This window comes from Candoia aspera, chromosome 2 (assembly GCF_035149785.1).
Source record: "Candoia aspera isolate rCanAsp1 chromosome 2, rCanAsp1.hap2, whole genome shotgun sequence".
Classification (NCBI taxonomy): domain Eukaryota; kingdom Metazoa; phylum Chordata; class Lepidosauria; order Squamata; family Boidae; genus Candoia; species Candoia aspera.
In genome coordinates, this window is record NC_086154.1 from 244,121,217 (window position 1) to 244,143,151 (window position 21,935).

Genomic DNA, 21,935 nt, shown 5'->3' on the forward strand with positions numbered 1-21,935 from the left:
CACCCAGACCATTTGGGATTCCCAGCATGATGCATCCTCCTCCTGCAAGAAACAGGAGAGGCAAAGAGCTTGAGCAAGGGCTTGGCATGATGCCCGCCAGGAAGAATCCCAAGAACAGCCACCCTTGGAAGAGGAGGAAGGCAAAACCAGGCAAGAGTGCCTTAAACCTGGCTGAGACACCTTGGATGGTGCTCAGGAACAGATTGGGGCTGTTGTAGGTTAAGCACAGAGGTTACTAAAGAAGAGCCTAGAACTAGTCCAGCACCAACAGCATAGTGAAGGCCATTTTTATTCAGGCATTGTGGAAGCAAGTATGACACCCACACACACACCCTCTGTTTTGCTTGCAATCCCCAGGGAGTCATAATCTATAATTTGAGAATCCCTGTGTTAGGCCACTGATGACAAATCTGAGCTGGGTAATGAGAAACTCACTAATTCAAGCTGCAGTTATAGCCCCGGAAATCCATATTGCTGAATCAATTAATCTGAAACATTTCCTTACAGCGCTTTCTCACCACTGATTCTAGAATAATTTATAAAGCCTAAATATAAGTGGCCTGATTTTTAAATACCTGCAGCATCCGATAGAGATTTGTGATTGGACAATGTCTCTGGAATGGCAACCAGTTATATTATCCTTAAGTTACTAAAAATAGAGAGTAGATTTTAGCAGTTTTGACCACAACTTTTGGACTGATAGGTTACTTGAATAATAAAAGATCTGGCAGCCATCCTCTTCCATTGCTGGGAATGCTGTCATACTCAGCTTTGAACTTACTTATTCACTTTGTTTCCGTCTTCTTTTGCCTCTTTCTGCCTGCTATTATATCAGTTGCTTTAAAATATAATTTTAGCCACCTAACTCAGATCTTAGGTACAAGATGTTCTGTTTTTTATTATTGTTTGACAGTATGGTAGATGTACAGGGGATGCGGTGGCGCTGTGGGTTAAACCGCTGAGCTGCTGAGCTTGTCGATTGGAAGGTCAGCGGTTCAAATCCGCATGACGGGGTGAACTCCTGTTGCTAGTCCCAGCTCCTGCCAACCTAGCAGTTCGAAAACATGCAAATGTGAGTAGATTAATAGGTACCGCTTCGGTGGGCAGGTAATGGTATCCGTTTAGTCATGCCGGCCACATGACCACAGAAGTGTCTGCGGACAAACGCTGGCTCTTCGGCTTTGAAACGGAGATGAGCACCACCCCCTAGAGTCGGACACGACTGGACTTAATGTCAAGGGAAACCTTTACCTTTACCTATGGTAGATGTAGAGGGTCTATAACCTTCCCTTTGCAATCTCATCCAATATGTAGGAATATTTTACAAGGCATTTTGGTGGCATGAACCCCATCCCTATTCAAGACTTAATCTGTTCTTTCTGTTGGCATTAAAAATGTCTGGATTTAATCATGTTCAGTTTGGTCCTTAGTTATGTGAAGCGTTTGACTAGGGTTGGTTCGCTTTGCTGTTCCTTGCAGATTCTCTAATTCACTCTGTTCAGGGTTCCAGTCGTAACAAAGATAATTTTTGCCATACCTTTGGAATAGGTGATGCGTGTAATTGTTTGCAGCTGTTTTCAGCTTCTTCAGTTCCTCTTCCCTCTTGGGTCCCTCTCTTGATATTAGCCACAGACATCTGTGCATTGATAAACGCTACCCCAAACCCCAGTCAGTGTTTCAAGTTCAATTCAATATTCCAATGACAGATGACATATAAAACTACACAAAGAACCTTGATACAGCTGTACATGCAGTCATATCTGTACTGTGTTTTACAGCATTTGGTGCTCCTGTTCATATGCATGCATCATAAGTATGCATTGGAAAGTAACAGAAGTGAATAGAAAAGTAAAGTGTGCCCTATTTTTGTAACGTGTGTGTGGGGATGGAAGGGGAGTTTATACCTTAATATTGCAACTCTTCAATTAAAAAAATAAAAATAAAAATTCAGATATACATTAAAAACAGTCATTTTTTTAAAATCACACACAGTTTCATAATGCAGAGGTTTCACATCAGAAACAAGACCTAGTCATTTGGACAGTGACAGAGGGCTAACAACTCACCATATAGTGGCAGAAAGTGGCAGCAATTCAGCCACAGAATGTAACCTGGGGATGCAGAAAGAGTTAATAGCCTTTTTATCCCTGACATAGTTTGCATCATTTTTGCCAAGGTGAAATCCATCTATCTCCCTCTCTGTCAGGGAACAGCATGCAAACCTTACTGTCAGTGGATTCAGTGAACAGGACCCTTCCTTCCTCAAAATCTGTTTGAGAACAACAATGCTTGCTTCTGATAAACCCTTATTTCAATACTTGCAATATTGATATGCTGTACAACACAACCTCTCACTAGCTCCTGAAGGCCCCAAGAAGGAGGCTACAAATATGAAATGTCAGATCATCCCTAGGGGCCTAACATTAGTTAACAACTTCAACCAATGTATAGCTCTTGGATGGTAAAAGATTTGTGAACTTGAGAAAAAGAGGCTAAATAGTGTAAGGGTATAGTTAGTTTGCCTTTGTAAGGCATTTGTGACCCCAAGCACCTGTCTTATATTTGCTTGTAAAAGTGGATATGATTCCTTGGATGGGTTAATTTGTTGGTTTGTTCATGAATGAATCATCACCTGTAGGGATAAGAATAGTCTCTGGGATGATTTATGAAGGCTTGATTTTCCCTTAAGGCCACAAATGGCTAGCAAGGGAATGCTAGCATTCCGAGAAGCATATTGGCAGCTTTATGGCTTCTAAAGTTTGTAGATTTATTTTAAAGTCTCAGTTTAAAAGGTCATGTTGAATACAGAGATTATAAACTGAGGTAAGATTTATATTTAACATTATCTCAAAACTTGTATCAGTGATACATACATACATCATCCTCTACCTAGTACCCTCCAGATTCGAGGGGCCTACCACTCAGATTTTGCAGCTAGCAGGGATGACAGGCTTACATAAATCTCCAGCGTTCTAATAGCATGAAAACTTATTTTATCCTTTCAAATGTATTAAAATAAATATCTCATTACAACTATGCATATACTACATTTCTGTAGTGTTTTATATTTCAGTGTCATTTTCTGGCTATATCATTATTGCAATTCAAATTGCAACTTTAAAATATATATATATATATAATGGTATCTACAAATGCCCTGTATAACAGGTTTCCTCGTGGGAATGGGAAGTATATATTTACAGTAAAAAAAATATATACTGTACTATATTTGGTACACTTTTCCACTACTTAATCCTGTAGTTTTTAAGAAAAAAAATCTTATATTCCAGAGAGCAAGTATATGTCTGTGGATGGATGGTAGGTTCATATACTTTGGGGTGATAAGATTGTAATCACTCAACAAATTATGATGAAATCCATATCATAAATTATCAGCTTGTTTTCAATTAAAAAAATGTAAAAGTAAAAAGTTACTCAATGGAAGAAAAAGGAAAAACAACGATTGTAATGATTATTTACTGGCACTTGTTTGAGGTTATACATTAAGGTAGCTGGACATTACTGGATGTTAGGATAAACTCATAAACAAAGTGGATAGCTACAAATTTGCCCAAATGCTACTGTCTTTGTAAAATGATTGTCCTTCATTCCCAGTTCTAATCAGCTTCTAAGGATGTTTTTTTTCCAAAACATAAGCTGAATGGCACTGCTTAATAGGATTTGGACTGATCACTCCACTATTGTTTTTTCCTTAATCAGGCATAACTCAGTGGTAACATCTTGGCTTTGATGTCAACATATTGTCTGTAATTTTATCTGCAGATTTTCCACATGACCTATGATCTAGCCAGTGCTGTGGTGAGAATCTTCAATCTCATTGGAATGATGCTGCTCCTTTGCCATTGGGATGGTTGCCTTCAGTTCTTGGTCCCATTGCTTCAAGATTTCCCACAAGATTGCTGGGTGTCCCTAAACGGTATGGTTGTAAGTATTGTTCATTTTTCATTGTGTTTTTTCAGACATTCTTTTAAGCTTGCTAAGTCAGAATTGTAAGGAAAGAGAAGTTAATTGAGAACCTGTTGTCTTTAGCAGTGGAAAAATTGTCAGTTGCTGAGTTTGAAGTTTGCCTTGTAGTGGAATGTGAGAAAAAAAAAATTAAAGGACTAGAACAATAATGCACAGCTTTATTGGTCCAAGGACCACATCTGGTTTTGTTTATTGACAAGCCAGGGTTCATTTCAGGAAGGAGTTTCAGGTATTTTAAAGAGTGAAGGAATGCATTTTGCTCTGTACCTTCCCAACCCGCACAGTGCAAAATCAGGCTCTGGGGACCATAAAAAAGTTCTAGTGGGTTGTATGCAGATCCCATGCCATCATTTATGCATCTGTGGATAGAATATGATCAGTATAATGGGTTAAATAGGATCTGCAAAGACAATGTTGGGTATTTGCTGGATGTGACACCAAACTGTTCATTTTCTAAAGATGGTAAAGATGGTAAAAATTAAAAACCTGCTAGAAAATTAACCATCAATATAATAAGAGTTGTTGCTCCTACACTATTGAGTGAACATACTTTAAGTCCCAAATAGTCTGCCAACCCCCTACCCACATCACATTTTGAATGAGATGACACTCATTCTAACAACCTACTGTTGGAGAACAACGTAGACCAGTTTGCTGACTGCTGCTGCTCCTGAATGCATTAAGCATCCAGGAAAAGTACTGTCAGGTAGAGATACCGTAGTGCAGAAAACATCACTCTCCCTTTGAATGGAAAGCCCCTTCTTCCATAGTTGGAACAACATAATTTTTTTTTAAAACAACTAAAAAAGGTATAAAAACAAAAATAAACTGGGTAATTTGCTGCTTATTGTTGGAAAGTAATGAGTGAAAAGAGTTCATGAAAATGCCAGAAGAAGCTGACTGATAAAGTAGCCAGTTGGATAAAAGAAAATCAAAGGTTTAGGGAAACAGTGATAGTATAGAACTGAATATTATCTAGTAGTGCACACTCAACAAAATGAAAATTAAGGAGAACTGCAGTTGCAATTAACAGGCTTACATTTTGACTTAGTTCTTGGTGATGGCATTAAATAGTGAAAGACATAGTGGGGAAATTTGGAAGAACTCTAAAATTAAAAGTGCTCTCCAAATAGAATGTTTGATGGTCAGTTATGCTTAGGTCTAGACTAAAGTTGGGTTCACATTTTGTGCTAATTTATAGTGTGGTTTATTATGGTTTATTGAATAAATCACAGTTGACTCATATATTTTGCTAAGCCATAACCCATAGTTTACAAACTACAATGACTGAATTCTTGCAATATGCCAAGTCAAAATCAAAGAAACAAAGTCCATATCTTTGTTTAATATGTGCAGCAGTTAACTTGTTAGCATGATCTAAATGTAGGGCAATTCAGTTTTTAAAAGGGTTAAGCAAGTTTTTAACCTTTTTAAATAAGAATCAGTAGAACATGATTAACTTGAACCAATTATATGTTTTATGTCAAGTAAAGATCAGTGATAGACTATTGGTTCAGAAAATATTTTTCCATTTTTATGGATATAACCTTTATACTATGAAGCATGAGCATTTTCAATCTTATAAATGCATCTGAATAATTTATTTTATTTTATTATTATTTATTATTCAAATTTAATGTCCTTCTGATGCAAAACAAGCATTAGTTCTACTTCTGCAAAATGTTTACTCCCCAAAATATGTTAAAATGTAACTGTTTCATTTTTAACACAGCATATCTGATCGTAATTTGACATAATGAATTTCTGTCAGTGAAAATTATATAGATTAGAATTGGCATATGGGTAATATGGTAGTGATGCCTAATGGGAGAATGATAATTGTAAGTCATTATTCTGAAGGCTGGATTTAGAAACTTGCTGCACCTGATGCTTGTAATAGTCTCTTACTGATCTAAAGAAATTCTGGGATGGGACTAAGTGTGGAGCCAAATTTTTTTTTGCTTCTTAATCTTTTAATCCTTGGCATTGTTACAAAAAGTTTGACATTCTAGAGAAAGGTCCATGGATTTGGGTACACCATAGAGATCTGGTGTGGTTATCTCAATTGCTCTGTGAATATATCTTATCAGTACTAAACTTGAGACTGAGTGGCTGTCAACACAGAGATACTTTTCTATCATCATTTCCCCATATAGTCTCTTCCATGTTGTGCAATTAGGATGACTAAAAAGAATCAATACGGCATTTCTGGAATGGATTGTGCAGCCTTCTTATGTGAATGTTTTCCGGTTGCAAACTTGACATTAGCAAAATAAGCGAAAGAATGCTTCCATGGCATTCGGTAATCAGTCCTGCATCAATCCAAGAGAAATTCATAAGCAGATCTAGGAAATATGAAGGAAGAGTATTGGGATCAAAGAATTAGGGGTCCATTTATCAAGGCAAAACAAAAGGTGTGCTGAAAGCTTGACAAATTTTCCTAGGTTTCGTCCAGCTGAAAGAGGCTTCTATTTATCTTATACTCAGGGTGCTTGAGATTTTTTTTTTAATCTTGGTGTCTTTGAATTTATTGTTGAAATGATTGAGGATATTACTGCTGCTCTTTTTGTTTACATGCCTTTCCATCATTTTGAAGTTTTCCTGGCTGCCATACTTCCCAGTTTGAAAAACTATGTAAGAGACATTCGTACTGTCTTACCTTGAAATTTAAATGAGGTCATTCATTCTCCTCCTCGTTCGTAAGTAAGCAAGTGTAAGAACACCACACTCCATCCACATGTGAGAAATTCACCAAGATTCTCTTCATCTCTGAAAGAAATTTCAGAAGCAAATTCTCTTTCATAAATTGGCAGAAAAAATGCGAGGGATTTTTTTCCCCCAGGGCACTAAGCAAAACAAGACAGAAACTCAGGAAGATAATTCAGAGAGCAGTTTGACATTTTAAGAGCGTGCTTCCTGTTTGGAATAGTTTTCCACCAAACAATAGCTCATTGATAAAGAAATTATATTAATATTGCAGTTGTCATATCATCATCATCATTACATTATAATGAGTCTTCTGTCATTTTGTGTCCACAACAACAGCCTTGTGAGATAGATTGAGCTGAAGTGTGGCACTGAACCAAAATCACAGGATGAGCTCTAGTTAGGAACCTAAAGCTGTGTCACCTTAGTCGCAGTCCAACACCTTAGCCACCACCCTACTCTGTTTACTGTTGATGGCCCCAGAAACTGATAGACTCTAAACCTGAACTCCACTGAATTCTGTGTTGCCTGAACACAGGCAACTGTTTTCATGATTTTTGACTTCTCATTGCCCAGGATTATTATCATTATTATTATTGCCTATTATTATTATTATTATTATTATTATTATTCTAGCTGTTCTATGTCACTACTGACAATTCTACGTATCCATTCTGAGTGATTTTTATTTGAAATAAATGTTCTCTTCTTAGCCAGATATATGTTCTTGTACCTACATGTATTCTACTCTTCCTCTTTTTTTTTAGATTTTATTTTTGACTATTGTGGCCAGAGCCCCCTACGTGATTCTGCCAGTCTTTGTAGACATTCAGAAACCTCTTAGCTGATCAGCTATATATTTGCTGACAACCTGCAAGTGTAGCTTTTCAAACAAAATGGTGACATATCTTCAAATATGTAATTACCCTAATAAAAAAATAGGTCACCAAGTTGCTGAGTGGTATGTCTTGATAGTCTCCATGCTGTCGGTGTTGCTTTTTATGGCTCCCTCCCCCAACACTCACCCAGGAAACTAAAAAGTGCACATTTCCTACAGAATTTCTGAAACCAGGTGTTGAATCAAAGGAACAAAAGCACTCCCAAATGAGCTAGTCAGAGTGAAAGAAAGAGATTTTGTATTGTGTTCTGTAGAGAGCATCATAAAAGACAGTGAAAAGCAATCCCAACACAATCACCTTTGAAACTCAGGGAAAACTAGTTGCCTACGTTACATAGAGTAACTCTATGCATGGTTGTGTAGGAGGGAGTTACAAGGAAACCACTGGGACTTATTTCCACATAAAATCTGCAAGTCAGAAAAGAAAGCAGACAGATATCTCCACTTGTACTTAGTGATTTTGTTTACTATTTCTTCAGTCCTCTACAGCCGGGCATATTAAAATACCATAAATTTCTTTTCAGTTTCACAGTTCCGTGTTTTGATGAAAAAAGAAAGAAATGGTCAGTTGACAAGACTTGACTTGTTTTAATTGTGACCAATTTTGTTTCACTGTTGTACTTAATTGATTCTTGAATGAATGGATATTTTGACTATGATGGATTATGTTTGCCTTAGAAAATATTACAAGTACCCAAAGAGGGTGTAAGGATCTGGCAGCAGTATTTTAAGGAAAGCCATAATGTGCCTCATAAGATGAGAATACTATCAGTAGTTAGGGTAAAATAGAAGGAACCAAAACCATCTAACTTACTTCCATGAAATTATATAGAAACATGTAAGAGTCAGAAGACAACATTATATTTATTTGCTTGTTTATTTGAAACATTTACAATTAGCTCTTCACTCTGAAAGGCTTGGATGTATGGAATTGTGCATATGTTACTAAATCACATAATTTCTACTCTCCAGTGCTGTTTTAACATTAGTGCACTTTTATCTGAATGTGGTACTTTTCTAATATCATTTTCACTGCTAGCATAACACTGAATTATGAATACTTTAAAAAGATCAATAATAACAGAGCAATTTGCTATAAAACTCTGACATCGGAAGCCCCAAACTATCCAGAGCCCTGGGAAGCAGAAGGAAAGGAGGGTCAACATTTCCATTTCTGTGATGGAATGTAAGGGTGACCTTGGAGAACAGAGGGAAGAGATGCTGCCTAGGGAACGATCAGATAAAAGGAAAGGGAGTCCCCGAGAGGGTAACGGTCTAAAGAAGAAACTTAGGAAAGACCCATCTTGACTGCTCAAGCAATAAATAGGGTGAGAGATTTGTACTTTCAGACTTGCAAGATTGTTGTCAGCCTTTCCAGGTAAACCAGACAGGAAACACAACTAGATGAACTAGCTCTACTTTATTGTAAGGCTACATTAACAGAACCTTGCATATCTGAAGTACAAATCTCCCACCCTCCCTATTTATCGCTTGAGTGGTCAGGGTGGGTCTTTCCTAAGTTTCTTTTTTAGACCATTACCCTCTCGTGGACTTCCTTCCCTTTATTTGATCATTCCCTAGGCAGTTATTTAATAAATAAATAAATAAATAGATTTTTTATCACCGCCCATCTCCCCCTACAACGAGGGAATCTGGGAAGAGCATCTCTTCCTTCTGTTCTCCAAGGTCACCCTTACATTCCATCACAATTTCTCACCCCTTCCTAAGATTCATGTCCATTCAAAGTAGTTGGAGGAGGAATCTACACCAACTCCAGACCTGATATGAGATATATAAGGGGGCTAGGAGGATTTTCAGTCAAGAAGATCCATGCCACTCCACTCCAGCACATCCTTGGATACGTCCTGGCATACCTCTTTGTACCTCCTATCAACAGCAGAATTCCAGGGGGAAAATCAGCACTGAATTCTCCGGATGCTCTGGTGTTGTTCTCTCCTATTTGAAATACTGAAGTAGGTTCCAAAAATGAAAGCAGAATGAATAAAATGAAAGCAGAATGAATCAGGAAAATGTTGATTCTTTTCTCCACTATGCTCTGTCATGTATTTATAAAAGTGTACTTTTAAGTGTACCACTTGAAAATGAAATTTATTTTATTCCTAAATATAATGTAAAGGATATCCAAATGTTAATGATTTTCTAATAAAGAACTAATGTTTATTTTCTGCAGAATAAAAGAAAGCTGGGTTTGAGTTTGATAATTTTGGACTTGTTCTTTTAAATAATTCATTATTTTCATCAAATACATTGCAGATCTGTTTCAGAAGACAGTTGGGTGGCATGCAATAATTGTGGAATTGTTTTATATATTCTCTGTATTTACATACAAATATTTTTGTTTTTTTAAGATATCTTAGTCCCAAGAAGGCAGTTTAAAAACTAAACATTAATAGGTAAAGTAATACCTATTAATAACATTAATAGATAAAACAAGCAAATTACATTAAGAATGGGGAAAATGAAGTAAACTTACTATTGTTAGCAGTATTCCAGTATGCTCAATGGGTGCAAGGTGCCAAATGTTCTGACACTGAGTCCTTTGATTATATTGATGACACTTGGTCTTCTGTAAGGCAGCCTGAAGAACCAAAGCCCTCCAGATATTATTCAAATATAGCTCCAATCACCTTTGGCTTTTGAACATGCTAGTTGGGATGATGGGATCTGGATTCTAACAGCACAAAAGTATATACAGGTTCTCTCCATGACTTCATGATCTAGTGTTTGCATTGTTCAAATAATTTAACAAAAACTATGAAATTCTTGGGAAATATTTTGAGACTTACTCAAATGAGAGTGAGTTATACTAAAATGTTGATTCTTGTCTCCTTTGCATAATTAAATTGTTATAATGCCTGAACAAAGAAATGTCCTATAACTTAGTGGCTATTTAAACAAACCTCCCAAGCCTCTCAAGATTGCAATTGATTTCAGAACATGTCTTAATTTACTTACTATCTGGAAACCATTGGGTTAAGTAACAAGAGTTATACCTTTCTATGTTTAGAATTCCTGGTGTGATTTTCCTTTAAGACTAGCAGGTGATTTTGTATTTGCTGGGTGGAGTAATTTATTAAAGCATCTTGTATTAAGCATGTTGTGTTTCAGAGGTGGAGAAATGTTTTCTGCTGCTGTTTGCAAAGGTTCATGAAATGGTTGTTAAGCATTTCTTCACAATCTTAGTGGCATTGCCTTTATTCTGTGAGCAAAACATCTGTGCTGTCTATACATTATTGTAGAATCATAAGGAGTTGAACTGAAATGTGTGAGTGAAGGAAAGTACTAGGCCAAACAGTCTAATTTTAGAAGCCCAAGGTTTTGAGTGATATGTCAGTGGCCAATACTTCTAAAATTGGAAAAGAACAGGATAAAACTTGAACAGCATCATGTCACAAGCTGAATTAGTTGACTGAATAGTTTCTTTTCTTGCATTAAAAATTAATTTTGTCAGCAACTTGGATAGACTTTGTAGTAGCAACCAGAGTTTCCAAGGCAAACCATCATAAAGGAAGCCAGAGAATAAGAAAAGTCATCAAGAAGAGGTTGAAGACTGTGGTGATGATGATGATGATAATGATAATTGTAAGTCCTAGCTCATAGTAGCAGTTGAAGTGGCAATACTTTTCTGAGGATAGTTTGTATCTCTGATTACAGTCAATGGTTGCATTTCAGCTGACAAAGACCTTTTGTTGAAGCTCAGCGTATGTTGTAAGTTGATTGTTTTAGTCAGAAGAAAGCACCACTGAATTTAGCTGTGCTTTATTTTGATGTAGCTATGAATAGGATTGCAAAGTCGTGCCTTGCAGATTTCCTTAATGACATTTTTGTTTTTGATGCCTGTGTTTTACTGGTTCTTTAATCATCAGAATATTAGCTGTTTTGACTATAAACAAAAGAAAAGTAGGATATGTATTTCTACACCTACCCACACATGTATATCTCCTTAGGCCTTTTACTGTTTATTTTCTCCATGGTATATCAATAAGATCATTAAATGGGTTTCTGCAGTTACATGCAGCTTTTCTGCCTTCCTCTTGCTGCTAGAGCCCCTGTTCAGCTAATGAAACTAAATAGAGGGTAATTCATGATGGATAAGAAATAGTATTTTTATTCACATGAATGGCTTTTGATGAGGATTAGACAAATCAGTAAAGGATATGTCTATCAGTGCCTATTAGCCAGGATGGCTTCATACTATCTCCACTTTTTAATGTAATAATAGCAAGAGAGGTTTATACCGCTAATGTCCTGCTCACAAGCTTCCCAAGGGCTTCTAATTTTCTATAGGACATTGGTTGCTGAATTAGATAATCTTTAGGTCAGATCCAGCCGCACAGGTGTTTCCTTCTTTCCTCCTCCTCTTGGTTTTCTGTTGCTTTCTTCTCCCTTAACAGTAAAACAAGTATAGGATCAAAGCATGTATAATGTACTTACACTTAGTAGCTTCATAAGAACTATTTGACCTTATCAGTATGATTATTGGATCCACTGGTTCAAACTTTGATATTTAAAACTCAAAACTTATTGGAATTCTTAGGAGGCTGAAACTTAAAATTCCATAAAGATTATTATTATGTAAAGAATGTTCTTCATCCTTGTGGTTTCTACAAAATACATTTTTAAATTATTTTTTAATTGTTTATTCCAAGAAATGTGTAACAATTAGGATATATTTTCCTTACATCATGTTTTTTATGCTGATTTTTGGGTTGTTTGTCTGTTTTTAATTAATGCCCAGTTAGGTGGTTGTACCTAGTAACCTTGGCTGAAGAGAAGAAAAAAAAACTAAGAAAACCTGCTTAGTACTTAGATGGGAAATCACCAGGATTGTAGGTTAGATTGGGAAGTAAGAAAAAACATTCCAGAATAGAGATGTGCCTGCTTTTTATTAATTGCCAGTATTAATTCTTGAGAAAACAGAAGACATAATAACTTTAGGTTCCTATAACTTCATTTAATACATGAATTAAAGCTGGCAATTAGAAATTGATATTTTTATAGCTTGATACTCTAAATAAATATGTGGTGTTTTGAAAGACAGGAGCCAGAAATATTTTTCCATCTCCTTGCAGCTAGTTTTCGGTTGGTTTTAGATAACCCTGTAAAAGATAATTTTCTTCATGAATGCTGCAAACAGTATGAGTTTCCTAGTGAAGATTCCAGTGTGCAATAAATGAACAGTCTTAGTACTTAGGCTCAATATATCACAAGAAACTGCTATAAATCTGCTTTCTGTTTTTGTCATAGCAGAAGCATCTGCTTTGAAGCGATAGTAATTCGGTAGACCTTTGCTACCAGATTGTGGCAGCTGGAACTACCCAGTTGTAACAAAAGAACTGAAGGAAGGAGAGGATAGATTCAGTTAGGCAACAACCTTCAACCTTGAAAATTTCTAAATCAATTTGTCTTTGAATGTCGAGGTATGGATGAATGGTGATAACGAATAAAGCTGCTATGTGGCAGTAGAACTGATTTGCTTGACAATGGGAGAATCCCCTAGGAGTAACACCATCCAACTCAAACTGAAAACGCTGTTATATAACAGATGGTTACTTGATTTGGGAGCTGCCTTTTAAGTTTGAGAACTAAGCTTCAAGATGGTAAATTGATATTGCCACTTGCACTAAACATCCAGCTCCAAAGAATACAAATCCTGATTAAATATACAGGGGTTAGTATAAACTTAAGACGATCTTCACCATTGCACCTTTTTTAGGCTTTGGACTGCCCTTGGCCTCTGTGAGGGCTTCCAGAGGCCGCAAACCAAAAAGAATAAAACAGAGAAAGAGAGTTGATTCAAATTGAATTAAATAAAGTTAATATGAGCACTCCCCATGCGTTTAAATACTTTTCTTCTCCTGTCCCATTAAAAAGGTCAGCTTGGTACAATTTCTAGAGGTCCTCCAATTGTTTTTGGGATTTCATGGTTTGCACAAAGATGTGTATTGCTTTTAGAGAAGTAGGTTTCCAATCATGAACATTCAGCAGCTTTTGCAAGACTCACTTAGATAATGTCTAAATCATGTATGTACAGAATTTCTTTCTCTTTTTAAGAAGAAAGAGCCTTCACCATGGCTGAGGAATTTTTACAGTGATTATCCATACCTTCTTTAAACCCAGCACATCAAACCACAGGATAATATCTGAATAAAGATTCATAAATTTATTGCTGGACTTGACCTAACTGAACTTTGTGATAATAAGTTCCATTCAACTGAACTAACAGTAGAAGCAGTAGAAATTGTTAGTCCCAATAATTCGAATCTTATTTTCAGTGGTATTTGCAGAACAAACCTGCATTATATAGTGATGATGGTAGAGATTCTATGACAGTGGAGGAACCGCATTCTTGGGTCTGCTCGCTGGCTGCAGACTTAGCAGAAACTGGGTCAGAATTTCATTATTTTTTCTCCCACTGGTTTCAGAGGAAAAGCAATAACAGTACCAATCCAACAGCTGTCATTATTTCAGGCCAGTTTTGGAAGAATGAAGGGATTTCGGGTCTTGCAGATTCTTAACTGACTCCCTGCGGCTGAAATACTTCTGGACATCATCAGCAGTAGACCCTCTCATGAATACCCCGGCAGAAGTTATGTGACACGGATATAATCCTTTCTCGGCACGCGCTGGATGCCTTCAGTTTATATTTCCCACAGATTATTTCCCAAAAAAATAGAAGTCACCCCTAGTTGTTCCTAACTTTAGCTGCCTGGGGCCAATATTTAGAAGGCAGCATCTTTCTGACAAAGAAGAGTACAACAGATCTTTAAACATAGAACAGGACTGTATTTAAATAGAGTTTGCTGAAGAAGACTTCTAAATTAAGGCTTAGACTTGGTAGACTAATTGCAAATAATCAGTGATCACTGCTTTTTACAAATGTGGAGATGTTCTGGTACCCTCAGGCTTGATTATATAATCAATCCTCAGATAAACAGCTTTGGTATTTGTCACAATTCCTGTCTTTAATAGTTTATTTCCCTCCTTGGATTAATGTTTCTGTTTAATTCAGTTAAAATGGATTACTACTAATCTGAAAGCAGTGATAACTGTAAGGTAAGAAATTAAATGCCTTCTTTATGGCATTTATGAGGTATTGTTTTTCCCCTTTGAGGAAAAAAAATAGGATTTTGAGTAGCAGAATGTTTTTTTTTAATTTATTAATGTTTTAGAAGCTTTTAAAAGTTATTAACACTAAGAAAAATGTCCTATAATCCTGGTTTTGAAAATAGACATAATATATTGCATGTAGTCCAATACTGAACATTTTTCATGCTTGGGTCTTGTGTCCATGCTTGAATCCAAGCAATCAAATATAAATTTGTTTTTAATGACCTCATTTTAAAAAATTAATTCTTCCTTTGTGAACTATTATTGAAAGAAGCGTTAAGCAGCCTGAAGTATTTATTTCTAGTTCAGACTTTGCTGATTTCACTAACCAGAATGGACAATTGCGGTAGTCCTTCAATTTCTCATGATTGAAACTGAGGGATAAAGAAGAAAGGAAAATAGCATGAATTTTCTGTGTTAACAAATATCTATGTTACTGCATTTTTCAACCAATGTTGTTGCTCTCAGTGCCACAAAATCCTTTCAGACTATTTATAATCCAACCTTTTTCTTTCTCCTCCATATTCCTGAAGCCTTCAAAATACATTTCAAACCTTCAGTCTCTCATCTCAATTAAATACATAGATTTCCATATCCATTGCTGAACTGTAGTTCAGCCTTTGCAACCATTAGTTGAAGGTATGGAAGCCTTTGGAGATGTAGGGGGGACTTCAAAATATGCCATCAGGTTGGGAGTGAAAGACATGGGTGTTCTCCAAAACTGTCATTCCTCCTCTCAAAAAAAGAGAGAGAGAAAGAGAAAATGCATTCTTAGTATGGCATGCTTAAATGAAGGTTCTGAATAGAGTTTCTGCTTTGGTGCCTCTCAAGAATCAACAGCCCTGGAATTATAGGATATGAGATACAACTGGTAGAAAAAGATGCATGAAGGAAATCACTATTCTTCATCAATGTAGCATTTGCGATTTCAGCTCTGACACAATATTATTATTTCAGGGTTACATTTAAAAAATATTTTGATTTTATGTTTCTTACTCATCTGCCTTGAACCAAAGTGAACAGAGTTTCAGGGAAAAATATGAAAATTCAGGGAGATAAATTATCTTGGGTTTGATAAGATAGACTATCTAATTTCACTCCATAGATATTTGTGCCCCATGAAAGAATTCTGTACACTATCTCTTATTCACCGAATAACTGTAATGTCTCTATCAAACCTCAGGTCCAGAATCCTGGAGCTGGAGGAGAGGAGGCTCCAATTGTATAGTCAATACTATCTCATACATGAGTGTTTATATGTATGTGTGTGTGTGTGTACACATACATACATACATAAATACACATGCATACATATATTTATGACACACACACACACATGCACATATATATATGCAAGAACAAAGAGCCTTAATCACGTTTATAATACATACTGTATATAGTATTTATCTTTCGTATATGAACATATCAAGGGACACGGTGGCGCTGCGGGTTAAACCGCTGAGCTGCTGAACTTGCCAATCGGAAGGTCAGCGGTTCGAATCCACATGACGGGGTGAGCTCCCTGCTAGTCCCAGCTCCTGCCAACCTAGCAGTTCGAAAACATGCAAATGTGAGTAGATTAATAGGTACCGCTTCGGCAGGCAGGTAACGGCGTTCCATGTAGTCATGCTGGCCACATGGCCACGGAAGTGTCTACGGACAAACACCGGCTCTTCGGCTTTGAAACGGAGATAAGCACCGCCCCCTAGAGTCGGACACAACTGGACTTAATGTCAAGGGAAACCTTTACCTTTACCTATATGAACATATCACTGTAAACCTTAGAGCTTTGAATGCCTTCTTTCCCTACTTTTGAAGGAGGAAAGCTCATGGTGTGTAAGTGCCTGATGTAAGATCCTGTGAACCGCAAACCTCTCCAAGATCTTGATTTATTTATGAAGGCTGTAATACAAGGGTGCTTCTTCTGGATAAGAAGGCTGTTATCCTCCTAAAGCTAGCCTCCTTCGTTCCATGTTCTTAAGCATTTCTCTCTGTTCACCACCCCTTCCTCTTTTACAGAATAATTCCTGGGGAAAGCAGTATTCATATGCACTCTTCAAAGCTATGAGCCATATGCTTTGCATTGGGTACGGAGCCAGAGCCCCTGTGAGCATGTCAGATCTCTGGATAACCATGCTGAGCATGATTGTGGGGGCCACCTGTTATGCCATGTTTGTCGGACATGCCACAGCCCTGATTCAGTCTTTGGATTCATCACGACGTCAGTATCAAGAGAAGGTAATTTGTTTAGCAGTGGTAGTCCTTTCATTTCAAATCTTGTTAGTTTCAGTGCTTGTCACCGAAAAGTTACAGGTTTCTAGATTCTGTTGCAACAAGACTAAAGAGTGGTTCTTTGAAGTGATGAACATTGCTGATGAATGCAGTCATCTACCAAATGATAAACTTGAAAATGAAAAAAGATAATTCCTTTTCAGTTTTACTTGGTCCTCCTCAACTGAGCACTAAAACTCACTTTGAATTTGAAACTGAAATGCTGCAGTCTGAAAGGCATAATGATTTTGTGTTAAACTGTAACATGGTGATATAATATTGGACTTTCACTATATAGTCACTTAAATATAATAAATAAATATATAGCCAGTTGAGGGAGGTTACAGGTAATTGGTTTATCATATCACCTTTATGCTTGACACTTTATCTTGCAACTTTATTGGCTCCCTCCCTCCTGGACTTTAGGAAACAACTAAAGACCTGGTTCTGTCATCATGCCTGGGGCAGGAGGGAGAGTAGTCATTTCTGGGGATGGCTAGTCTCTTAGAAGGTCCCTGCTCTGCTTGCGAATCACAGAGAACTTCCAGCCATCAGGTTCTTATATTTATTTTATTATGTATTATAGCATTTTATAGTTTTATATTTCTCTTATTTATGTTTTACTGTAAACTGCCCAGAGTCCCTTTTGGGAGATGGGCAGTGATAAATCTGATTTATAAAATAAATAAAATAATAAAAATAAAATTGCAAAGCCAACAATGACAACAGTACACACAAAAAGAAATCTTGCTACCCTTGATGCTGAATTTCACACTACCACAGTTCTAGAGGGCTCTGGACAAGAGGCTTCCCAGAATTCTTCAGTCTGGACTGTTTTCTATCCTTTGTCTTTGTATTGCATTGTTCATTTTCTGTTATATTTGATTTTATAAAAAGAAAATAATTGAAATGGCCTGGGGTGAAAAATATGGAAGGATATTGTGATGCCTCAGGAAGGGAGAGAGAAAATTAATGGATGTAGTAGAACCAAGATGAAAAAAAAAACATTTCCTAGGATTTGCTGTATATCCGTTATGAAGTATTGTAGAATCTCGATATCAGTTTATTTCTAAATCACCTTGTGAGTCTTACAAAGAACTTATTGAATTGCATGTGTGGCTATTTCCTGAAAGCCCGCTCAGTGATGGATCCTTTTGTCTTATCATGCATTGCTGTTATGATTAATGGATAGATGAATAGTCCAGAAGGAAACATTTCTTCCTTAAATTTACTGTCTGTAAAAAAATAATACAGCCATTGATATAGATTAGAACAAGGGAAATGCCAGGCAAAGATTATAGATGAAATTCAGTTGACTTCAGTATCTATTACACTCTGTGTGTGTGTGCGTGTGTGTGTGTGTGCGCGCGCACACACACAGCACAGGTTGAACAATATCAGGTTTGAAGGATATAAAATACATAATGCACTATGGTACAAATATGAAGAAGTTTGGAGGTCGAGGGGGAATAGATATTTTAAGATTAACTTGATAATAGGAAATTTTGATGAGGGAATAAGTGGCAATCAGGAAGATAATATAAACCTTTCTTTATAAAAGGGTTGGCTGAGAGTAAATAAAGTTGAAAAAGAGGAGCCAGATTAAGTACTTTGATTCAGAAAAGGATGCTAATAGATAGTCTTTTACATTAGGGCATGCCTGATTTCTGTAGGAAGTTAGTTCTACCCAATAGATGCCTCTCCTGAAAATTCCCACCTCCATAATATAGCTAAGTTAGCATCAGCAGGTTGGGGTACTATCTGCAGGATATCATTTCCAGAATATAAGGATCAGATGGTTCTTCAGATAATCTGTTCTGACCTGTTCAAGAACTTATAAACGAAGCACAGCACCTTTCAAACATTGCTTGGGAATCGTAAATCTTCCCCAAATGCATTCGAGATTGCTCTCTCAAGATTTGTTGGGTAAAAATAATAAGTATTCAACATAAACCTCCATGCCAGAAAGAGTCTCAGTCTTATCCTGTGTTTGAAGGATCAATAAATGAAAGGAAAAGACATAGATATTCATTCGTTTTAACTTATTCTAAATATATTGTAAGAATGTAAAAGTACTAATTTAATTTAATTTAATTTAATTAGGAGTTGCCCACTTTCAGAATGACTCTAGGTGGTTCACAATATAGCAAAGAGAATAAAAGACAATACAGTTCAAAAAAGATAAAATCAATAGAAACAAATAATAACAAAATAAAGAACAAGATGGTGAATCCGGCCAGCCAGCCGGGCTCTGAGTCTTCCTCCGATGGCATTCCAGGTATCTGTTCTGGTGCTTCATCTCCCAGAGTTCCTCAGTAAAGCAACAGCATGTGAAATAAATTAAGCCAATATTAAAATGAATAAATTTTAAAATGAAATGTTCTAACTCAAGCAGCATTACATAATTTTATTACACACACACACACACACACACACACACAAGCAGTTAAAGCATTACATTAAATTCTCATTGAGCCTTTGCACAGAAGCAATGGCATAAATAAAAGAAATGCTGAATTTCATGAAGTTTTCCTACTTCGTTGCAAACTTGCAAGGTTTATACAAAATGTCCACTATGCAATTTATTTGGGGGAAAAATATATTTTTAAAAAAGCTATCTTGATGGTCTTATGCCGCCATTCAAAAGATTACGTGCCACATGTGCAATGTCATCAGGAAATCTTTGATTCCCCCCCTCCCCTTGTTACTTGCACCAGATTTCCAAGAAATCAACTTTTCTGTGCTAGCAATAATTCCAAATGTCACTGCAAAGTTGCATATTTAAGAGGCATAATGCTTGATTCTGTTTTGAACTATGAGGTTCCAAGGTATGCTACTTGGAAAGATTATATCAGGACATTAGCTAAGTGTGTTAAGTGTACCAGTTATGAACTCTTTCCAGTTTAAAGCAGTTTTACAGTAGAAGAACCACGAACTCTCATAATTGATATTGCATATGAGCCCGTGCTTTTTCCACAGTCTAAGGCAGTGTTTCTCTACCGTGGCAACTTTAGAATACATGGACTTCAACTCCTAGCATTCCCCAGCCAGACATGCTCCCATTGTTGCCAATTCTCAGGAGCTTACATAATGAAAACAATGCATAAAGACAAATAAGAAAAGAATGAAATAGCTGCAACAACTCAAATAAGTCATAAGAACTCACCCATAACCATTCATAATTTATTAGCCAAGGATTGGCTAGTGGACAGTGGCCTTGGGTTGGCTAATGGACAGTGGCCAACTTCTGGGAGTTGAAGTCCATGTATCTTAAAGTTGCCAAGGTTGAGAAATACTGGTCTAAGGAAATTAAGGAAGATGAGAAATTGGCTCTCATTATGCATTTTTCCAGCCACTAATATCTACATTCTGTCCCCTGCTCCTCATCCTTCCTGGAAGCCACATTCCTCCTTGGGGAGTTCCAACTGTGTGTGTTTCCCTTCAAATATGCATTAAGAACCATTGGCAGGGCAAGAAAGAAGGTGGATTTTCTTGTGGAGAGGCAGCGCTTATGGAAAATTTCATATCAAAGTCTTCCTTTTTCAAACTTGTTTTTCCACCATACAAGAGGTGTTCAGGTTTGATTGCATATATGTAAATGCAGGGTTGGGAGAACACCATCAACAGGGCCCATGAAGATGAGGCTTTTTAGTTGCTACTACCCTTTTCTGGAACAGCATTTCCCCCCAAGATCCATATGGTCCCAACCTGCTAGATTTTAGGAGGGCCATTAAACCTGGCATTAAACATCCCAACAGGCATTGGAGGTAGATATTTTATGAAGTTGTTCCTTCTTGAAGTGGTGATACGTTTCGAATGTTATTGTTCCTTGGCTAATAAATTAGGAGTAGTTATGGGTGTGTTGTTACGACTTATTTGGGTTGTTGCAGTTATTTCATTCTTTTCTTATTTGTTCTTGTGTTTTAATTATGTAAGCACCTAAGAATTGGCAACAACTGGAGCAGCATACAAACTCAACAAACAAATATGGTGCCCAGGGATTCCAATAGCACTTGTTCCCCTCAGTGTCTGCCATGTGCTACTCCACTGGCTTTTATCATTACTATAAAGATCCTTTTAGTTAATTACTAATAAATGAAAACATAGCTGCAGGCAAAATATCTGCCTCTAACTTATTTCCAATAATACTTCTGTGGCCAACCCAGGCCCAGGGGCATTCTTGATTAAATAGTGGCCAATCACAGTCTACTCAAATGGCTAGATTGAAAAGGCAAACAAAAATATTGACAATTTTGAGGACTTTCAAATCAGGAGGTATGAAATAATATATTAGCCCATGGTTCGATTGTCATTTGATAAATAAGTTAAATAACAAGATTGGTACTTATTGACTTATCTGTTCCATGAATGATTATCACTTTGCATCTTTTTATTATCTTGCCAACTATGGAAAAACATAGATTTTGTGTGACAGAAAATAACATCAGACTATTTATATTGTTATTCACAGCTTTCATAATTGTGCCATTTTTTTTAAAAAAAGAAATTCCTGTGATTATTCACAAAAACACTTCTGCTATAGAAAGCATTGCTTTCTTTAAGCAGATTTGAATTGAAAATGTCTTGTTTTGCTTTGTTGTTTGTTAAACAGTAGCCCAGTGAGGAGTGAGAGTTGGACCATCTCATCTTAAGAGGGGGAGGAACTTTTCCCAAGGCTACTGTCCTAAATGAAAGTGCTCACTTGCAGTCCAAATGCAATTTATTGAAATAGTGTATTATGGCCCATGCAATAATTATTATTGCAAAAACAGTCATGTGTGCTGTTTCATTGCTTATTCATTTATTTACTTGGACTGTTTGGGTTTTGTCATCCCAGTTATTTAAGTTTCACAGCCACATACAGTAAAACCATAAAGCCAAATTAAATGAAGAATATTAAAAATTAATTCAAATCTTCCCAAGTAAAAACCTGTTCAAAAAG

At 36.7% G+C, this 21,935-nt stretch overlaps 1 protein-coding gene across 1 annotated transcript in view; it reads left to right on the forward strand.

Moving 5' to 3' along the window:
* HCN1 (hyperpolarization activated cyclic nucleotide gated potassium channel 1) overlaps window positions 1-21,935 on the forward strand; it is a 141,111-nt gene that overhangs the window by 80,880 nt on the left and 38,296 nt on the right. The window contains exons 3-4 of the mRNA XM_063295699.1: window positions 3,784-3,945; window positions 16,742-16,960. Of these exons, the coding sequence (XP_063151769.1) occupies window positions 3,784-3,945; window positions 16,742-16,960 (381 nt within the window). The remainder of the gene's footprint in view (window positions 1-3,783; window positions 3,946-16,741; window positions 16,961-21,935) is intronic.